The sequence below is a fragment of the Ochotona princeps genome, chromosome 19 (genome assembly GCF_030435755.1).
Source record: "Ochotona princeps isolate mOchPri1 chromosome 19, mOchPri1.hap1, whole genome shotgun sequence".
NCBI classification, from domain to species: Eukaryota; Metazoa; Chordata; class Mammalia; order Lagomorpha; family Ochotonidae; genus Ochotona; species Ochotona princeps.
The window spans coordinates 36,653,227-36,674,496 of NC_080850.1; the positions used below are offsets into that span (position 1 = coordinate 36,653,227).

Genomic DNA, 21,270 nt, shown 5'->3' on the forward strand with positions numbered 1-21,270 from the left:
GACCATTGTGACTACTTGGGGAGTGGCCCACTGGATGGAAGACTTCCTCTCTGTCTCTCCTCTCCTCTGTATATCTGACTTTCAAAAAAAAAAAAAGGCAGAATAGTTTGATCAACTCCCACATACTCATCCCCAACTACAACACCATCAACTTTGACCACTTTTAGAAACTGACTTTTGATTTGTTGAATGGATAGCATGTATTTCATTCCATACTGAAAAATGAAGGTTTACCTTACTAATTCTACCCCCTCTCAAATTATTTATAGTAAGCTCTTTTTAGTTCTTGTGTTAAGTTTAAATGTCACATGAATAATTATATCTCATATTCTTCTGTTAGTGTTAGTGTTATTAAGCTACATTAGTGTCCAGCCTCCATCTGCCAACTGTCTCCAGCAGTTCCTCTTGTCCTGTCAGGTGGTTGGTGGCTACAATCGCTTGTCTACTGCATGTTGTCTGTTAGTTGGTTCTGAGACTTGAGAATCCAAAGATTTATTATGGGGAGCCTGGTAGTGTGTGAGGATTAGTTATGTTTTCTGCAGCCTCAATGAAGGAAGATGAATGATCCAATCATACTTTTGGCTTAGATTATACATAACAGTAGGGCTCACGGACCCACTGAACAGGCTGTCTTATCATTTATGTCTCTCATGGCCTTGTATTTAATTACTCTACAGTATCTCCCCAACTATAGAGGGAACTCTTTAAGAAAGAATGGCCTTGGACCCGGCATAGTAGCCTCATGGCTGAGATCCTCGCCTTGCATGCACTGGGATCCCATATGGGTGTGTGTTTGTGTCCTAGCTGTCCACTTCCCACACAGCTCCCTGCTTGGGGAAGCAGTTGAGGATGGCCCAAAGCCTTGGGACCCTGCACTCACGTGGAAGACCTGGAGGAGGCTCCTAGCTTCAGATCGGCTCAGCTTGGCCATTGTGGCCACTTGTGGAGTGAACCAGTGGATGGAAGATCTTTCTCTCTCTGTCTCCTTCTCTCTGTGTATCTGACTTTCCATTAAAAAAATAAATCTTTAATTAAAAAAATGGTCTTTCAGTTTGGCTGCTTTAAGTAAAATGAGTTTTCCTAAAAGTTGCATACCTTGGCTTTGACAAGTAAACTTAGTCACCATTAAATAGCATTGCTATTAGATTATACATATACTTTATTTTATGATGAATTATAAATATATAAATATTAAAATATAAAACTATCGAAATTTATAAATTAAAATAGTTAGCTTTGATGCTTTGAGTATTTCTTTTGCATTGTCGTCTTTAGCCTGTCCAGGAAGTCTTCCAGTGTAGTCTGCATGGCTCCCTTGGAAGGGCAGTTGTTCTGTGAAAGAAACATTTTGTTAGCTTACGTCAGGTGGCATTTGGTGTTGCTTTCATGCCTATGGACTTGTCCAGGCAGGGCCTCTGGCACTTGCCACCTGAACGGTGCTCAGTCCCGGCATCCATGCCAGTTAGCTGGGACTCTGCCAGTAGGCCAGATCCAAAATAGGATCTGCATGTTGTGAGTACACACTCAACTTCCAGAAGTGGTTTCTTTACTACCACCCTGTGTCAGCTTTTTGGGAACAGGCAGTGTGTTGGTGGTGATGTCACAACCTCTGGAGACATCACAGTGGGGTACTGCTCCAAGGGAGTAACATGAAAGTGCACTCAGACCTGTCCATGGCCATACTGGACCCTCTGCATGCCTGCTTGACTTGCTGAGAGATTTAGCCATGCTGCCCTCCTGCTCCTTGGTGACCCACAGTCTGTGGCAGTATAGGTGGAAAGGATTCCAGGTCACCATTTGAGTTTGAATTGCTTAAAACAAACTACTTGAGCCCGGCGGCGTGGCCTAGCGGCTAAAGTCCTCGCCTTGAAAGCCCCGGGATCCCATATGGGTGCCGGTTCTAATCCCGGCAGCTCCACTTCCCATCCAGCTCCCTGCTTGTGGCCTGGGAAAGCAGTCGAGGACGGCCCAAAGCTTTGGGACTGTGCACCCGCGTGGGAGACCCCGAAGAGGTTCCTGGTTCCCGGCTTCGGATTGGCGCGTACCGGCCCGTTGCGGCTCACTTGGGGAGTGAAACATCGATGGAAGATCTTCCTCTCTGTCTCTCCTCCTCTCTGTATATCCGGCTTTCCAATAATAATAATAAAATCTTTAAAAAAAAAACAAACTACTCAATTGTAAAAAAAATAATAATAATAATAATAAAGAAGTTTCTTCTTTTGTAATGTGGGAACAGTAGAGCCTACTCTGAGATGAAAGGTTTACAGACAGGCCCTGTTGGTTGCCCTGATATTTTCAGTAAGTGTGAGGCCCAGGAGGGGAGAAACACCCCTGCTCTTTTCTGAAGCCAGCTCCTCTGCGTGGCTCCAAGGTCTGCTGTCCTTTCCTGGTTTCCTCCCTCTCTTGCATTAACTTTCCTTCTGTCCTGGAGTCTTCCTCCTGGTACCCTAATATTCTGAATAGGCTCCCCACCTTGAAAATCTTACTTCTCCATGCCTGCTCTTTGGTAACTGTTAGACATGTCAAAAGAGTTTTCTGTATTCACTGTCCTTTACTCAGCTCTTCCCACTGCATCCTCTGTTGTACCTGTTCCATTAGGCTTGCATTCCTGCCTCTCCCTTTACAACCATCCATTCCCACTTGTATCCGTATCATCTCTTCTATCCATCATGCCAAACCCACTGGCCATTCCTATCACTCCCTGCTTAAGAGTGTTTTTCCTTACCTTCTGGGGCACCACACACTGCACAACTGTGGACATGTCCCTAGTCTCCTGTGGTCTGTGACAGGACCAACCATTGCCAGAGGGGCCCAGGCAGGAACTATAAGGTCATCTGTTAATCTTCATTCCCTATAACTAAAATGATTTCCTAGCAAAGGCTCCTTGGCCATGTTCTTTAGGAATGCCCCAGATTCAACCACCTTCAGAGTCACCATCCTGTTCAAGCCACTACTGTCTTTATACTGGCTTATGGCAGCTTTCTGACCAAAATAATAATAATGATAATAATAATAAATACCATACATACCATGTATGACAAGAGTGATCACTGAAGGGCCTGGCTCAATGACTCAATGACTAAATCCTCACTGTGCAAACACTGGGATGCTATATGGATGCCAGTTCATGTCTCAGCTGTTCCACTCCCCATTCACTCCCTGCTAATGGCCTGGGAAAGCAGTAGAGGATGGCCCAGTGCCCTAAGACACTGTGCCCACATAGGAGACCACAAGAAGCTCCTGGCTGCAGGCCTCAGATCAGATCAGCTCCGGTCATTGGGGCCTTTTGGGGAGTAAACCAGCAGATGGAAAATCTTCCTCTGTATCTCCTTCTCTCTGTAAATCTGATCTCTGACTGAATCCCCTCAGTCCCTCTCATCCACCCACTGATTGTCCTTCTGAGCACAGGAAACTCGATGCTACCCTGGCCTCTGCATAGTTGAACCTTGTGCCTGTTGATCAGGTGGCCTGCATCCTCTCAGTTAGCTATGTGGATAGAAAAATGGACTAAACCAGTCCTGCCCACTCTGACTCCCGTGTCATTTCTGTGTTTTCTTCATAGCATGTTTCCTTACTGAGCAGTTTGCATTTGAACACACCATGAGAGCAATAGACTCCGCTTACTTATCTTTATTCATTCGTTTCCTTGTGAGAGCTTTCTCCACTGGCTGAGTCTTCAGATGCCTGCAGTGGCCCCTGGCTGGGGCTGAAGCCAGAAGCTAGGAGCACAGGCTACATCTCCACTGCTTGAACCGTCAGTGCTGCCCTCTAGGGCGTGCATCATCCGGAAACTGGAGTCTGGCGCTGGAAGTGGGAATCCCAACCAGGCACTCTAATGTGTGATGTGAGTATCTTAACTGCTGGGATAACTATGTACCCTTGTCTGTTTGTCTTTAAGGCCTATATCTCTAGTGCTTCAAAGAGAACCTGGCACTTGTAATGCCCCAAGAAATGTTTACTGGATGAGTCAGTGAGCTGGTTCATCAAGGTTACTACATCTCCTGAACAGGAGCAGTCAGGAGGGAGGCTGTGCATGCAGAGCCCAGCTGCCTTCTGCATCCTTACCATTCTTGCCATGCTGCAGAGGTTCCTGTCGAGTCCCTTCAGGTATCTGAGAACATGTTGCTCTCCATGCTGGGTGACACACTGGAGCGCACGCTGTTGACGGTAGAACTGCCGGAGTGCAGTTGCAGCCCTGCAGAGTGCTTCCTTCTCAGTCGTGTTCTAGAAAAAGAAATGCCAGGCAACCACATGCTATCTCTGTTTTAAATGTGGGAGAGGTGTTTTCACTTCCTGATTTCTTTCTGGGAGGACCAGTGCAGAGGGTGAGGTCGCTTCACTCTGGAGCTGTAGCCAAGTACTCCTGTGTGCTGCTCTGACCTGCAGCCTCTACAGAAACCTCTCCCAGCCATCTCCCTGCTCATGCAGCCACCTTCTCTTTAGAACGCCTCAGTTTCTTTTCTCTTGGAGGATTTTGCCAAATGGATGCCCCATGAAGTAAGTGGGTAAGGGGAGGTGAACTTTACATCTAAGACTCTGCAGTCTGCACAGAGGTGTGGGAGCTGTTCTTTCTGTGGAAGATTCTACTTTTCATTCCTGCAAGGTTTTAGGATCCAGCTTTCCCTGGAAATCTTACTGCTTGTTGACCAAATGAATGCCAGACCTTTGACCTGGAAAAGGCTGTTGTGGGCAGCACTCTCCATTTGAATACTCACAGGAGACAGCAGTGTATGTAGAAGTTTGTAACAAAGTGTCGAGCTGAGAGCCCACACTACGAGAGATAAGTGCTGAGGCTGGCAGGACAAGGTGCCCCAGGGCTGTGTCCAGGGCAATTGAGGGATGCTTCTACAAGAAGGTGCTGTTGAGCTAGGCCTTAGGCAGCACCTCTATAAGGAGCCTGTGGCCTTGAGTGTGCATGCGGAGTGTTGGAGCTTTGATGTGGCACTGACCACTTCTTGGGGACCGTGGGCCTTAGAAAAAGAAACTGGCTCTTTGGTGAAACCCAGGAGAGGGCTTCTGTGTCAGTCTCACCCGGCCTGTGTTGTCCTCTTAGTTTCTGCTGAAGAGCAAAGATGTGACACCTGGAGAGTGGTCTTAACCTGAGCCCTGTTTCCTTAGTTTCTCCTGACACTCAAGGTGGCAAATGTTCAACAGCAGTGACTCAAAACTTCTACCAGCCAGAGATGATGACTGTTAAGATTTTGGCAAATACCTTCACAGGTTTTGTTTGTTAGTTTTTAGTGTAGTTCCCCTCCCTGACCCGCACCCCCTTCCAAAAATATACATGAGCCAATTGGGATTGACCCTGTTTTGTAACATTTTTACACTTAAAATGCTGTACTATAAGCATTATGTTGGCCAATGCTATTTAAGAAGATAGAATTGAGAGCCGCAAGGAAAACAGTTGTGTATTTGTACCATGACTTGCCATTTCCTTATCATAGCAGTTTTTTTTTTTTTTCTGTAGATGATGTGGCGGGAGTAATCTCTGTGGTTATCTCATTTTCTGTAAGTTAACTGCTAGGGTGCATTTTAAAGTTTTTAAAGGAAGATTTGGACCCAGACTGGGGCACCAAAATCCTCAAGCCTTGGCCCTTCCCCCTCCCTCCTTCCCCTGTGGCGCACCATGCCGCAGTGGAAGGGCACTCACTTAGAGAGCTGGCTACGTGTCACCCCTGGTCCCTGACCACAGGCAGGAATTTAGAGCAGTGCCAGTTTCTCTAGACTCCAGGAGTCAGGAACCCCCTGATTAGGTACCACACCTGCCCTGGTGTTGGGCAGCTGGCAGTGGGATGCAGACACTCCCTGTGTGCCCAGGTGGGAACAAGCACCCTCCTTGTAGAGAAAACAGTGAGACCCCAGAAAGCCACAGGAAGAATCCCTTTGATGATTTTCCCATCAAAAGTGAGGGAGGTTTCTCTGAAACCTGAGCTTGGAAGCCTAGACGTTATGTTGTCTCTTGGTTTTCACCCAAATATGGCCACATAATATGAGAGAAGACCCTTTTTATAGATATTGTTTAAAGTATTGTGTAAAGACACTGAATATGAAATACAAGACAAAAAAAATGGCATCAAATAGAAAAGACGGGTGCTAAAGAAGTCATACAGGCCTTCAAGCCTGCTTCTCTACTCAGACTGCCAGTGCAGTTTTGAACTAGCCACATCTAGGGTCATCAAACCTGCCCTATTGGCATTGCATTTGTTATCTCCAGCTCTGCCCAGATTTAGTCAACCAGTTCTGTGCATGGGGAAATCCTTTTAAAAAAAAAACCAAACAAAGCTATCTGTGGTTCAGTGTGTAGCTCTGTGGAGTTGGTGGACTTGGCTGTCTTTGATAAACAAGAAACACATCTAAGGGTCCACCCAAGAAAAGTTTTCCCTGAGCAGCCAGCTTGCTGTCCTTCAGGCAGGGATTGCCCCAAGACCCAGCATTCCCACAAGTTTGTTCTTGGCAACGGCTCTCCTGAGAGTGCTCCCCAACTTAAAGATACCTAGTTCCCCCTCCCACCCCCCAAATGAAATTAGTACACTAGGGTTCAAAAAGATTCTCCCTCAGGAGCATAAGCTCCTTTTACTCCCACATGCTACTCCTGTGGGGTTTTATTTAGAAAATAACAGCCTTTCCAGTGCTGAGTGTCGGAGGGAAAAAAATTATGGCAGGATGAGGTTGGATCCAAGAGAAAGGGGAGCATGCTCTCCAGGGGAAGACATAGGAAATAGGGATGTTCAGGAACAACAAGAAGAAATAGAAAATTTGGAAGCAATGAGTTTACCCAATTTTCCCTAAATCTTGATCTTTCCCACCCTGGTCAACCATGTAATCATTAAATTTTTTTTAAAAAGAACAGAAAAGAAATGGAGCGGTGAAGGAAAGCAGTAGGGACTGGCAGGAGAGGGCTGCATGTGTGCTGAGGGAGGCATGACCGTGGGCGATGGCAGCAGCCATGCCTGACCTGTGCTGGGTGGTGGCCTTCCAGGGACACAGTGCCACCCAGCCTTCCCCTCATCTCTGGAGTTACCATCACGGAAGAGCTGCTGAAGGCCACACATCTAGTTAATGGCAGAACTGGGACGGAAGCCATAGCCTGTCTCCCTGGCAGGTCTCTCCATCCCCACCACTGACCCCAGAGCCAGTTCCTCCTCCGCCGGTTCCTTCCTTGGCAGAGCTGGAGGCTGCTCATCATTGTAGCATCTAAAGGAGGTGGGGGCCCAGCTCAGCTGCCTTCAGCCTCTGGCAGCAGCCATCGGGGTGCAAGGACTTAGGAATTATAGAAACATACTATATTGGTTTACATGTAAGATAGAATTTTGTCCTTTGGAATCCCATCCTGATTCAGACTCCTGGAACGATCTTTGATAAACTGAGCTGTTCCAGGGACAGCCCCAAAGCACAGTCCTCGGGAACAAGCACTGGTACGTGGCTGAGTCCTGGCCAGGGCAGCCCTTCAGGGTACACAGAAAGTGTGCACTCAGGAGCACTGGGGCTTTCATTCTCACTCGTGTGTTTCCATGAAAACAGGAACTGAAGTGCACCAAGCCATTGATATGGCCCCAGTCATGTGTTTGTCAGAGAAAATACGCTATCAGCTGTCAAATCTATCTCCTCCCACTGCACATGGAGGGGTGGGGGCGAGGCGAGGGCCATCATGGCCCCTGAGCAGCGAGGCCGGTAGATGCCCACGCAGTTAGAGCCGGGATGCCTCGGCTCTGTGTGGCAGGATGGTCCCGGCACAGGCTGGAGGGGGCTGAGCTTGGCAGGACAGGGCAAGCCGAGGGCTTAGGGGCAACCGGCCCGGGACCCCAGGGGACTGTGAGGTGACCAGCCTGTGAGAGAGGAGGGGACAATAGCTCTTCGTTGCTGTAGGAAGTCTCTTAGACAAAATGAAAGCTCCCTTAACCTGTAATCTCAATTTCTGCTTTTCTGTGAGAGTATCTGGTTTTTCAGAAATGTATGTGCCAAAAAACTTCCCTCATTCAACAGGTATTTGTTTTTCTTGACCAGGACCTATCTGTATTACAAAATCCAAGCTTTGTCACACACCTTCTAAGTCAAGTGAAACCAGAAACACCAAAACACGCTCCTCAAGAGTGAGAATCATAATTCTTGTTCTTTGAAAACATTTAACACCTCACAGCCTGGGCCTGCCCATTTTCCCTCAAGCAGTTTCTTGTTCTAACCCTTGTGGACAGCTCCCCTCGCATAAGCCCCCCTCTGCCCGAGCAGGCACAATACGGCTTCTTACCTTGGGGACAGCCAGGACGTCAGCGATGGTCAGCTTGGTGCATGGTGACTGGCCCCGGCGGGAACAGCAGAACAAAGAGACAGAGTTAACCTCCCACTGGACCCAACGAGTGCATCTCAGCCCCTGCCCCCCAAGGCCTACAGCCCCTCACAGGCCCCCAGTCCTGCCACCTGCTGCAGGCCAGCAGCTTCCTGACAGGACTCTCGTGCCTGGGACATACGGCATACGTAAAGATTGTGCTAGATAGCACGGATACTCACCTTCCTCTCTGTGAGGAGGTTCAGGGTTTTGATGACCTCTGGTAAGATGATGTCGCCCCTGTGGCTGTGGACGAAGTGACCGGTGCCTGCCAGGAGGCAGAGGAGAGTGACAGGCAGGTGGGAGGGGAGCCCCATCAATAGAGCTCAGTGTGCGGGGCAGTGAGGGACAATGAGTTTATCAATAGACACCACCGATGCATTCTGATGAAGATTTCTCTATATATAGAGTTAAAATTGCTGAAACCGAGGAAAAATAAGTTTACATTGGAAATTTTCGTTACACCAGATTGTCAGTTGCTGGTGGCCAATCAGCACCTCTCTTCCAGGAGAAAAAGTGCCTCAGAGAAATAGGTAAAATGTTCCTGTGAAATGAGACCATAGGAAAATGAAACCTTTTTTTAAAACTAACTACAAAGTTTCAGCATAGGAAATTACACCATAATTTGCTCTTTAGATTAATCTTATCAGCTCAGGGTTGCTGCTGGCTTTTTGCTTTGCATAGAAGGAAGAGACCACAGGTGTCCGAGTTTGCTTTAGTGCAGTCCTTCTGGGGGAAAGATAGAGTAATATCAAGAAAGGTTGACTTGCACAGCACTTCAGCCTGGCTTCTTCCAGGTATGGGTGGCGACTTGGAAATTCTCCTGTCATGGAGAAGCTGACCCAGAGCGCTTCCCTGGGGGAAGGGGATCCCCTCCTCACCTCCCTGGAGCCAGCGGTTTCTGAGAGTGGAGGGCTGGAGGGAAGACAGGTAGCATCAGGTGAGGCCGTGTGTTGGATGCCCGGGGCAAGGTGTGCTGTATGTTCAGGAGTGACCACCTGTAGATCTGACATCCCAGCTAGGAACAAAAAGACTGCTGTGTTACCAATGTGGGTGTTAGTTCCCAGTTGTCCGTGTTCCTCCCCAGCCCTCCTGATAGAGTCTCATTCCCTAGACTTGGTGAGGCATTTGCACACCTTGACAGTGACCCTAAGGATCCTGTGTTGGCTTAGGCGCCTGGGTACCCCGTGCAGGGTCCCCTTCCCACCTGGAGAAGGGGCTCGGGCACAGCGGCACCCAGGCTGAAGGGCCATCTGCCTGCCTTCCACTCCTCCGTGCTTGGCTTCTAACCTTCTTCTCACTCAATTGCAGAGTCACCTGGAAGTGTTTGGATTGAGAGTTTTTCCCCCCTTTTGTTATTTTTTTACTTGACAAATATTATGTAGCTATTTATGGTGCTTTAATCTAAGCACATATGTCTAAGTATATAAGTACTTCTATGCGTTAATGTTTTTGAAGTGGTAGACAGTGTGGAGTTGCTAGATCAAGCTTTAGTTGTCTTGATTTTGATGACCATATTACCTGACTTGTGATAAGGACACTCAAAACTTCGCCCTCAGGGTTTGTGAGTGTGGGGGGACCAGTTCCAGCTGCTGTCACCATGTCACTCAACATGACCCCCAAACTCCTCTCCCTGGCATTGGAGAGTTTGGGACCAGCATCTCTCCACGCCCTGCAACCTCCACCCTGCTCTCTGCTTCCATGGATGTGATGTATTTGTAGTCCCCACAGATAGAGTAATTCCAAAAGTTTGTGGGAAAAGTGGGATGAGCCGCTGATGTGCGTCTCCCACAGACTTTCTGCTTGGCCTCACGTGTGCGTTCACACAGTGTTTGCCTCTCTGAGCCTGACCCCAGCTCCCCCATACTGTGGCAGCTCAGACTCGCTTCTTTCTCAAGGCTGAATAGTATTCCCCCGTGTACATTCCAGCCTTGGCAGGAGCCCACCCCTCCCCCGGAGCAGTGTAGTGAGGCTGCCAGACTCAGCAGGCACCTCTGGCAGCTGGGCTGAACCATGCCCTGCAGGGAGGGCCCCAGCCGCAGCTCAGGGCTCCCCAGGCTGCAGCGATGGACGCTCACACTGCCCCCTCAGCCTTGGTAATCCGCTGTCATAACTCAGGAAAGAGCCCTTGTGAGGTCACAGTCATTTGACAGCAGATATGCAAATGAAGACCAACACCAAAGGAAACACCCAGGGTAGGGGCCAGGCAGGTCGTCTCTCCACAGACCCCAAGTATGCCATACACTCAATTCCCAGCATGATGGGCAGCTGGTCCCGTAGCCAAGGAGATCTGCTGTGTTCCTCATCTGGGTTATGGATGTGTGAATAGCTGAATGAACCATTGGCCACCCAGCTGGACTTGTTCTCCAGGCTGGTGCCACAGTAGTTCAGTGGCATGGCTAGACCCTCTCTGTCACCCCACCTCACTGCACCCCAGAACACTAGCAGAAACCATCAAGACTCTGCCTCCCAGGAAGTTGTGAAAGAAATTTCCAAAGAAATTCCTAGAATTTTACCCCATTGGACCCTTTAGAGTCAAAACACCAGCCAGCTGTGTGTGGGGGAAGTTGGTTCTTCCCTATGGACAGACTGGGAGAGTTGGTGGGCTTCGTATCAGGTCAAATTGAGGGTCCCAAGGCTACAGGCAGAGCAGCGGCGGGCTGTGGAGTAGCCAACCAGCTTGGTGCCCCACTGGAAGGTCTGGGGGGAGGCAGGTGCTGGGGGAGAGATGGGACAAGGGTGGAGTCTGCAGTGGCCTGGTAGCAGCTGCAGATGTTTGTCCAATGTGCCATCTGGGCTTAAGGCTGTGCAGGTCAAGCTGGGAAACCAGGAGCAGAATGTGTGGGCCTCTGGTTCAGAAGCAGGGACCAGAGGTTATTTTGTTCCTTCCAACAGCTTGATCAGGCCAGGGGGAAAAGGACAGTTTTCTAAATGTCAGAAAGTGACTGGGGAAGGGGGCCAAAGAGAGATGGGTCATTCTGCCCTGCAGTGGCAGTTTCTGGGGATGCTGTTTTGCACTGTCCCATAGCAGAGCCCAAAGCTGACCAGAATGCAAGGCAGTGCCTGGGCAGGGACCCAACTTACATCCATCCATTATGGGCCCTTCCCCACCTCTTCCTGTTTCTAGACCCTATCACCGTCAACAGAAAAGTCATTCATCAGCTCTGTTCTGTGGACAGGTCAGGAACTCTTTCCAGTCTCGATTTATTTTATCTGTGAAATGGGTATCATGCCTGGGATTCTTGTGAAGAAACAGAGGAAGATTCTAGGAAAGCACTCAGTATGTGTCACACCCCAGGGTTTGGTTACCCCTGGAGCAGACGATGCCAGGGGAGGGCTCCAGGCCAGACCTAGCTGCTCAGGCTCTCTCCACCCTGGGGGCTTGGGAAGGTAGGGTGGTACACGCACCTGTGTCGTGAGGTAGCTGTGAGGAGTACGTTTTAGAGTACTTAGAATACACCTGCTGCAGCACTGTCACTATCACGATTGTTACTGTTATTGACTGTATCTTAGCTTGGGCACATGGCTATGGTTCTTAATTTCCCAAGCATGTCCTAGACGAAGCAGGGCAACAGAGGTTTTATCAGCTGGCTGGTCAGGGACAGGCCTCCTTGTTTCCTGTCAGTCACAGCCAGTTGCTACACAGCAGCTGTCAGACCTCCATCTCCAGATCTGTGGGCAGGAAACAGACCCTGCTGTGGCTATTTCCACAAGAAAGGACTTGATGCAGGAAAGCAGGTGCTCATTAAACGGAGAGAGCAGGAGGATCAGGCTCCGGGTAGCCCAGGGCCCTCCTGGCAGACCCCTGAGAGCAGGCCTGCATCTGTGGCTGCCTCTGGAGTTTCAGCTGCAAGGTGGGGTGCCCAGAGCTGCTCCCTAACACCCACCAGAGGGCTGTAGCAGAGCACCCTTCTGTGGACCCGCAGTCCAAGGAGCATGGAGACAGCCCCAGCCTACCTGCCCAGCTGTCGCCACCATCCCGCTGTGTCCCCCACATGCCCTGCCCAGAATCCTCACTTCCCATGGCCTCATAGTGCTACCTATGCCCTCTGCAAGGGAGGACGGGCATGGAGAGACATTTAAGCAGAGACTGGGCCAGGCAGGTTTCTTTGAGGAGTGCAGGCTGCAGAGTGGGGGCAGGGTGCTGTGTGTTAGGGCTTGAGGCCAGGGATTTACTGGGACCATGATGGAACTCAGGAACTTGGGGAGTCTGGCAGGGGGCATGGACAGGGAAACCAGTGAGAATTGTGCACTGGTCCTAGGAGCAGGAAAGCTGCGTGGATTGGGTGGGACTGGAGAGGGGAGCTGGGGTTTCAGAGCCCCTGGGCAGCCGTCGAGTGCCCAGGTCAGGACCACGTGTCCTGGACTCAACAGCCTCTTCTTGTTCCCAGGGCCAGCTCTGCCATGTCCTTTCCTGGTGACGTGGGGTAAGGCAGTCTGTCCAGCTTTCTCCCTGAGGTGCAGCTCATCATGGAAATGTAGGTCACAAATAGGCAGCCTTTGGTGTGGTGCCTGGCAGGCTCACAGTAAACCCTCGAGAAACTGTCTGCTATCATTGCCATCATGCTTGCTGCTGGCTGAGCTGTCTCACCTGGCTCCCCGGGCCTGCCTTGGGGACGGCCACTCACAGAGATGGCCTGGGGAGGGAAGAGGGTGACTAAAGTGGCCGCTGCTCAGTTCTGGCTCCAAGCACACAGAATGACTGAGCCATGGGGGGAACATTCAGTGCCAGGGAACATAGGAAGAGAGGGGCCAGGGATGGGTGCTGTGCAGAGCAGAAAGAAGTGGGACCTGCAGTGTGGGTGGGAAGTGCTGGATGCGGGCTCAGCCCAGGGCACCTGCCACACACGGCACTCCCGAAATCTACCATTTCATAGGGCTCAGGAGCTGAGGGAGGGGCGTAGAGATGAGGCAGGATCAGCTGTGAACTAATTGTTGATGGAGGTACCCAGGGCATACCGTTTTGTGTGTTCGAAATTGTACTAAGAGTACAGAAGATTATATATGAAGAGCAAATTTCCATATATATGTTTGGTATCTATATGTGATGTTCACATATATGTCAGTCTTGTATATTTGTGTGACTAATATGAAGAATAGACATCTGTAAATACATGATAGGAATATATAGAATGCATGTGCACAAACACACATGCCCAGTGTGCATGCCTGCCTCGCCTCGTCCTCTCGCTTCCTCTGCCCCCCAGCCTTCACCTCCCACAGCAGCCAGAAGGGTCATGCCGGCACCTTCGACACACAGCATCCCTTGTCTCACCTCTGGAGGGAGAAGGGCCTGTAGCATCTTGGCTCTAGCCACATGGGCTCTCACAAATGCCAGGAAGAACATGCTCCACTCCACTCTTTGCAAGCCTCCTCCCTCCATCCCTGCGCTCACCTAATCTCCCCTCAGCCCAGCAGCCCTTGCTGGCCCCTCTCCTCCGTGGCACGTGGAGCCCCTGAGGTGCCGTGTGTTCCGGGCTTGTTGGTTCTTCTTCCTGCTGCACGCGCCCTGTATTTGTTCCCTGTGGATCCATAGCACATGGACAGTGTCTGGCTCCCTGTATCCTTTCTTGTCCCTTGGTGTCAGAGGGCTGGGCTCGAGGATTGTAGGATACCAAACTGTGGACCCCTTGTATGAAATAGTATAGTACTTGTATAAAACAGTATAGTACTTGTATAAAATAGTATAGTACTTGTATAAAATAGTATAGTACTTGCATATAAGCTGTGCACAATCTCCCCTATACTTCATCATTAAAATTTTTTTAAACTTATTTTGAGAAGCAAGGAGAGTGCTCCAATTAACTGACTTACTCCCATGAAGGCCTGCAGCGACCAGGACCAGGCTGGGAAGAACCTAGGAGCCAGGGACACACCCCAGGTCTCCCAGTTATTTGAACCATCGATAGTTTTGCCCGAGCCAAAGCCTGCTCTTTCATACACTTTAAGTCATTTCTGGATGACTGGTAACACCGAAGGTCAGTCCTGTGTAAATCGCCGTTTGGCTAAATTACATAGGGAATAATGGTGAGAAAAGTAACTGCGCAAGTTCAGCTCAGGTGCAATTTTAAATGTATCTGTTTTCTTTGGTTGGCTGGCTCCCCAAAGGGAGAACTCACAGACCTCCTGCACCTGCTGAGTTCCTCAGCATGGCTCCAGTTCACAGAGGGCTGGCTGCCCTTCAGCCTGAGTGACAGCAGTGGAAGTTGGGGGACACAGCTGGGGCTGAATCAGGGCTGTGTAACCCTGGCACCTTTGCCTCCACCGCTTCTCTCCCAGGCTGTACTTTCTGCCTGTGTCTAGGGCACAGAGAATGGCAGGACGTGGGAACCAGGGTCACAGGGTATGTGGGGTAAGGGAGACAGAGAGGGAGGAGCCTTTCCCCAGGAGATCCAGGAGCTAGGGGAGGGTGCACCAGAACTCTCCATCTGTCCCTGGAGTATGTTTTTATTTTTTTAAAAAGATTAATTCATTTATTCGAAAGTCAGAATTGGCAGAGGATCTTCCATCTGCTGGTAGATGTGACCACCACCCCAAGATGGTCACAGTGGCTGGAGCTGGGCTGGGTCTGACAGGAGCCAGGAGCCTGGAGCTTCTTCCAGGTCTCCCACAGGGGTACAAGGCCCCAGACACTTGTGCCATCCTTTGCTGCTTTCCCAGGCAAGTCAGGAGGGAGCCGAATTGGAAGTAGAACAGTCAGTTCTTTAACTAGCATCCACGTGGGAAGTTTAACTTGCTGCACCTCAGCACCGGCCCCTGTCCCCGGGGCATTGATGTTTCCTTAGCCACAGAGCTGGACTGCAGTGGGTATCCTAGTTCAACCCCGCAAGGCCACATGAAGACCCCAAGCACGGTCAGTCCTCCCCCTCGCCATCGTTGTGAACTCTGAGGAGCCCAAGAAGAGCTGGCCTGTGCCAGGGCAGTGAGGGGCAAGGCCTCTTGCCCAGGCCTCTGCAGGCCCCCATCTCCTGCTTGGGGCCTGTGCCGCACTTCTAGGTCCCTTCACCAACCCCACCATCAGCTCCCACATGGGCCAGATACTAACTCGGGTTCTTTTTGCTTTTTAAAAAAGCATGTCTTTGTCTTGCCTTGGGAATGAATGCGTGCTCATTGAAAAAGCCATGGCAAGCTGAGAGTGCATCTGTGACAAGTTGCCTTTTCTGGCCTGCTGTCCCTCCAACTCCCCTGGGCAGGCCCTGGGCCAGGAGGGCCTCTGGGCAGTGTGGCATCCAGTGCCCTGCGGCCCAGGTCTCCTTCCCCACCGGGTTTCAGGAAGAGCTGTCACCATTCGGAGAGCAGAGTTGACGAGAGTTGCTAAATTTAATTGTGTTGCCTGCGTCACCTGTGACCGCGCCGCTGCGTCTGCTCCGACAGTACACGGGCTGGGGGCGTTTGTGAGCCTCTCTGAGAGTCACTTTCCACAGAGAAGGCCTGTGAGGGAAGGGGCAGAACAACAGAAAGTGAGGTCGTAAGTAGAAAATCGCTTCTGGGATTTCGAATGGCTTCGTCATGGGGCCCTCCCTTGCTGCTGAGAAATCAGTTGCTCTGGGAGAGTCGGTTGCACACCATTTGCCTGCTGCCTTTGGGTGGAGCCGAGAAATGAATGAAGACAGGCAGAGCCTGTGACTGATGGATCGGAGCAGGAAAACACCGGAGGGTGGGAGGTGGCCGGGGACACAGCCCCCAGTCCTACCAGCTGCGGGCACCTCTTGGACCCAGCCAGGCTGCCCAGATGGTAGTGCCAGCTGCCTTAGGGGGCACGGCAAGGGACTGGCTCAGCCCAGCGGGGATGGGCTCAGTGGCTGGCCACCCTTGGCTGGCTTTGCGGAGACTGAGCTAAGCTGGAGCAATGCCAGCCTGTCACGGGGGAGACATACAGGCCTGTCTCCTATCCCAGCTCCGCCTTCTCCCAAGCAGCTCAGGGACCGGCCTAGGAGAACCGCCAAGTGGCCTGGGCTGTCTGCAGACACCATCTCAGAGCTGCAGCCGCCTGCGGGTGGTGCCAAGTGCACCGGAAACTCGTGCGTCTCTCGCTTCTCACTGAAGCCACAGTCCCTCTTGCAGCAAAGCCACCCCCGGGGCCCCACGACCAGCACGGCTCTCCCATCACCGGGCACTCTAGTCCCTTGTTAAACAGCCCTCAGCCTCCGGATCCTGCGTGGGGCCTGCCTCGTGCAGGAAAGAAGGCAGCCGTGTGGTTAGAGAAAACTCCCGGCAAATACCCCCGGCTCAGCCCCAGGGAGGCCACGCTGCCAGGGGCGGCGGCTGACGCATCCCTTCTCCTCGGTCTCTGCTCACTCCCTGTCGCCAGCAGAGGCAGTCTGGCTCCCCACGCGGCGCCTGTGACCACAGGGCCGCCTGCTCGGGGACCTTGTCGGCCACCTCGTCGGCAGGCAGCGACCGCGGCTGCCTTGTGTGCGTGCGGCCGAGGATGTGGTGAGCGGCCTCCCCCTAGCGGTGGGGCCTGGGACAGCCTGTGGGTTGGTGCTGCTGTGGGTGGCTGCAGGACTGGCTCCCAAGGGAGCGCCCCCACCCGCTCCACCCACGGGCACCCTCCCCTCGCCTCAGCTCCGGAGGCGGGCCCCAGGAGATCCCGAGGAGGCCCTCCACCTTGGTTTTGGATGGGCAGGCCAGCTCATTGGTTAGGCAGGATGAACTCAGTTTAAAGATGTTGCAGAACCTGGCATTTGGCCTAGCAGATGAGGATGCCTGTGTGCCAAGTCCCAGTGCCTGGGCTCGGTACCCTGCCTGCCAGCGTGGACCCCGGGAGGCAGAGCCGGTGGCTCTCCATTGCAGGAGAGACCTGGAATTGAGTTGCCAGCTCCACTGTGGGTATTTGGGGAGGGAACCAGTCCAGGAGAGCATCTGCACCCTGTCTCTGTGCTTTTCAAATGACAGCAGTGGTGGACGCATCACTAAGTTCTTAAAAAGCATCATTGCTCTTCCATAAATATCCTTCCAGCCTTGAACTCCTAGAGTTCTGAGTTCTGTGGCCAGGATGGACGCTGACTCCTCTGCCCCAGCAGGCAGCCCCTGCCCACCTCCAGAGAGCGGGCCTCACTCCTGCAGACCCTGCATAAAAAAAAAAAATTCCTCTCTTGCTAAACCTGGTATGTGTGTGCTGCTAGGCCGGCACGAGCCTGGGGGGCTGCCTGGTGCAATGTCAGGTGGTCGCAGCAGATGCAGAGGGGACTTCCCAAATCCTTTGATGCCCCTGGCACCCAGAGGCCTATCCTGCCCCTGTCCTGTGCAACCTGTGGAGACTCAGCTCATCAGGCCCTAGGCCTGGCACCACGGGCACCCATCCTGCCTCTCCTGGTTTCTCCCCTGGGTGGACATGAGCAGTCCCTGAGCCATTGCCCACAGTTGGCAGCTGCCCAGTCCTCTTCTGTGGCCTGAGTGACACAGCTGTGAGACCTGGTTGTCCACATGGGCATCTCGGCATCACTGGGGGTGTCCCAGGAGGACGGGTACCTTGTCTTTTTGGAACCAGAGACTGAAGGAACGGTGTGCTCAGACCTGCTGGTTCAGCCTTCCCACATCTGGCCAGGCCCCCCCAGGAGATCTGAGCGCTGTCATGAGGAGTGGTCTTGCTGGATCCCGGCCTTGCCCTCTATTCCGCCCTGAGGTGCAGGTGCCGCCCACCCACCCACGCATCCCTGTCCAACACTGAGTACTCCCACTGAAGGGCTCAGAGCTGTCCATGCTCCGTGTCAGGCCCAGGAGCCGACGATGGATACTTGAAGGGAACATTGGGCCCAGTGGGCCGGTCAGAGTGCAGGCTTTCAGTTGTAGTGGTTTGGGGGCTCAGTTCTTGGCTTTGCTCCTTCCCAGCTGTGTGTCCCTAGGTGAACCTGAGTTGTCCTCTGCCTGTTCAGGTAAGAGGGAGATGTGGCAACGTGTGTGCAGTTCCAGCCTTGCTGGTGATGTGGTCTCTCCCTCCTCCTCCTCTTCACTGTGGGCAGTAGGCTGCAGGTCGTGGCCCCCTCAGGCCACATCTGGAAGGCATGTGGCCCAGGTCACATTCCTCCCTGCCCCTCCCATAGCTAGGCCATCTCCCACGGGGCCCCTCCCAGTTGGGAGACCCCAGTGCCCCAAACCACAGAGAGATCCGGTCTCTTTGTCATCCTTTTTATTTCTGGCTTCCAATTTGACACAGTGACCCCTTCCCTCCAACCACAGCCCCCCTCCATGTCTGGGCTGCACATCAGTATATGTTATGCACTTTGTACTAGCATGCTAAATACTTTAAATACAAGGCAATTCTAGAATAAATTACTCCTTGGGTGCTGGCTGGCAGACGGGAGCGGCTCCCAGGCTCTCTCCTGTCCCTGGCTTTGGCTGAGGCCCAGAGGCCCCAGGACCAGTGAGGTAGCAGAATTGTGTGCACAGTACATATGAATGGGGCTTTTAGCACTTCAGCCCCAAGTCCCCTGGCAGCACCAGCCTCCCAGTCCCAACCCAACAGACACGTTTAAATAACATACAATAATAAATAAGATGGAGACCAGTGCCTGCGCTGTACTGCCCCCAGCCCTGTGAGAACCAGGCCCCTTTCCCAGCCCATGTCTGGCAAGAATGGCACCCTGTGGGATGCCGCTGCTCCAAGGAGGGGCGTTGTCCCCTTGTCCCCCTTGCTCAGAGCCTGGGCTGAAGGCAGGCAGCACAGATGAGGTCAAAACTAGGAATTCTTACTGATCCCTCTCCCTTCCCCTATCCCCTTCCCCAGGAACACCCTGACAGCCAAAAGGCAGATGAAGTGGCAGCTGCTGTGCCTGGGGCTGGCCCTGCACACATCAGTGGAGCTTGTCGAGGGTGGGGTAGCGGTACAGGTACTGTAAGTATTTGCGCAGATCATTCACAAACGTGGCCAACTCCACCTTGGTGTCCCGGGCTTGCAAGCTGGAGACATACTGCAAATGAAGGGACAGAGAAGCCAGTGTGTCAGTAAGTGCCAGATCTGTCTCTTATAGCCCGCACCAGAGTCCGCAGGGGGTGGGGACTGGGATGACCCAGGTGTGGCAGATGTGGAAACAGACCCAGGTAGGAGGTAGGGGCCCCGAAGCCTTGATCCTGAGAAATTCCACCACCACTCCCCCTCCCACCCCTGCTGGCCTGCTGCCACAGTGGACCAAGGCTGGCAGGAGCCAGTAGTGAGAGGCTAAGATGTTGGGTAGGGCCTCACCTTGGCCATGGCCTTTTCTGGACAGAGTCCTCTCAGCATCCGCTGGGTCTTGTGGATGGCATGGCAGCCGGAGATGTTGATGAGCGAGTCCAGGGCCGCGCAGTACTGTGAGAGGACAGAGCTCGGGGTCAGGCCCTGAGGCGAGCAGGGGTGGGGAGCCCAGGTGGCAAGGGCACAGAAGGGCCCTGGAAGTCTGCTGCAGCCCCCACTCCCACCCCATGGGGTACAACGGTCCTTACCACACCGGTCGTGAAGTTGACACTCCACACCATGGTCCCATTGCAGAGCGGGGCCTGAGGAGACAGAGCGACAGTAAGCCCAGTGCTGGCGGGGGATGGAGTTTGGGGTGGCTCCCTCTCGGGCACCCCAGAACAGCTCTGCTTGCATCTCCCACCTTGTGTAGCCATTGGTAGGGGCAGGGAGGGGAGGACTGTGACACAGCTGTGGTGGGGGCAGCCCAGGCTGCTGTTGAGCAGGTCAGATGGGCTGGCAGGTATGTGGGGGAGGGGATGTTGGGTATAGTAAGCACCCTGGCTTCTGAGGTGGGGGACCTTGCACCAGTAGCAGCAGGGGTACTCTGGCCAGGCCTGGCTTGAATCTGACACCTGTCACTCAGTCTCACTAAATCTCAGTAAAGCAGGTCATTGTACCTGCTGCTGGAGATGACATGCAGGACGCCTGGTGCAATCCTGGCACCTCGCCCTGCCCACCATGAGCTGTTGCCAGTAAGGAGGAGAGCCTACTCCTCAACCCAGTCCCACAATAGTAGGGCTCAGCCGAGCTATGTGGACAGCAGTCGGGTCCAGGTGTGTGCTGGCCCTTCTCAGCTCCCAGCTCTTTGGCAGAGGCCAAGGAGGGGCTAGTGATGACAGGGCAGGCTGGGCCAGGGGACAGTTGGTACCTGAGGCCTCCGCCAGGCCCCCCACAGCTCCTACACTGCTGACACCTGGTGCTTTGCCATGGCTGGGCCTGACTCTAGCCCGCCTGACTCTAGCCTAGCGTCTCCCTGATCCAAAAGCACCCTAGGATCAGGCCCAGCTTGCTCAAGATTTCTTGGTGAGGGCAACCCACCCCACACCCCAGCAGGCAGGACCCTGGCCAACCTTACTCACCTTCTGGATCTGTGAGATGTTACGCAGCTCTGAAATCAGTTCCCTGAGGTCCGTGGTGGAAGGCACGGGGCCCGGAGACGTGAGGCCGCTGAGGCAGGTGACAGCAATGGCCAGAGTCCACCAGAGTGCCATGGGACCCAGAGCAACACGAGGGGATCAGGAGCAGATGTGTGAATGGCCCAGCTGAGTGGCTTGTGGTCCTGGTCTCCGGTGGCAGCTTTTATAGGCCCAAACAGTGACGCACCACCACCCTGGTCTCCGCTGTCGGGCATATCTAAAAACCACATCTTTACTCATCTTTTTTTTGACTGTGGAAAATCCAGCATGGTCTAAAGGAAAGAGTTTGATTTCGCATGGACTTACCATGAGGCTCCCATGCAGTTTCCGCCATCGGGCTGGGCTGGGTCCCAGAAGCAGGTGGAGGGCCAGAGCGCTTACCTGAGCAATGGCCACGTTCACCTGGGTTTGCTCCTCAGCCGTGAGCACGGTGGCACATGACTGCCGCCACTGCTGGCCAGCCATGGACAGGAGGGGATGGAGGAGTGAGCGTTGAGCTATCCAGTGAACTGGGTTCAGAGATCACCAGAGTGACATCTGCTTTGGACACAAGGAGAGCAGGGCAGTGCACACAGCTCTCGGCCCACGCGGTG

At 52.8% G+C, this 21,270-nt stretch overlaps 2 protein-coding genes across 2 annotated transcripts; both read right to left on the minus strand.

Annotated features, from left to right (window-relative positions):
- Window positions 1-1,071: 1,071 nt before the first annotated feature.
- Window positions 1,072-8,834, minus strand: IL4 (interleukin 4). Its single transcript, XM_004586394.2, has 4 exons — window positions 8,506-8,834; window positions 8,246-8,293; window positions 4,066-4,224; window positions 1,072-1,332 (listed from the first exon to the last, which is right to left on the minus strand). Exons 1-4 carry the CDS (start codon window positions 8,638-8,640, stop codon window positions 1,231-1,233), a joined length of 444 nt encoding a protein of 147 aa, XP_004586451.2. The 5' UTR covers window positions 8,641-8,834; the 3' UTR covers window positions 1,072-1,230.
- A 9,666-nt stretch (window positions 8,835-18,500) lies between these two features.
- Window positions 18,501-20,766, minus strand: IL13 (interleukin 13). The gene is made up of 4 exons (XM_004586619.4): window positions 20,621-20,766; window positions 19,748-19,801; window positions 19,509-19,613; window positions 18,501-19,236 (listed from the first exon to the last, which is right to left on the minus strand). Exons 1-4 carry the CDS (start codon window positions 20,750-20,752, stop codon window positions 19,120-19,122), a joined length of 408 nt encoding a protein of 135 aa, XP_004586676.2. The 5' UTR covers window positions 20,753-20,766; the 3' UTR covers window positions 18,501-19,119.
- Window positions 20,767-21,270: the final 504 nt, after the last annotated feature.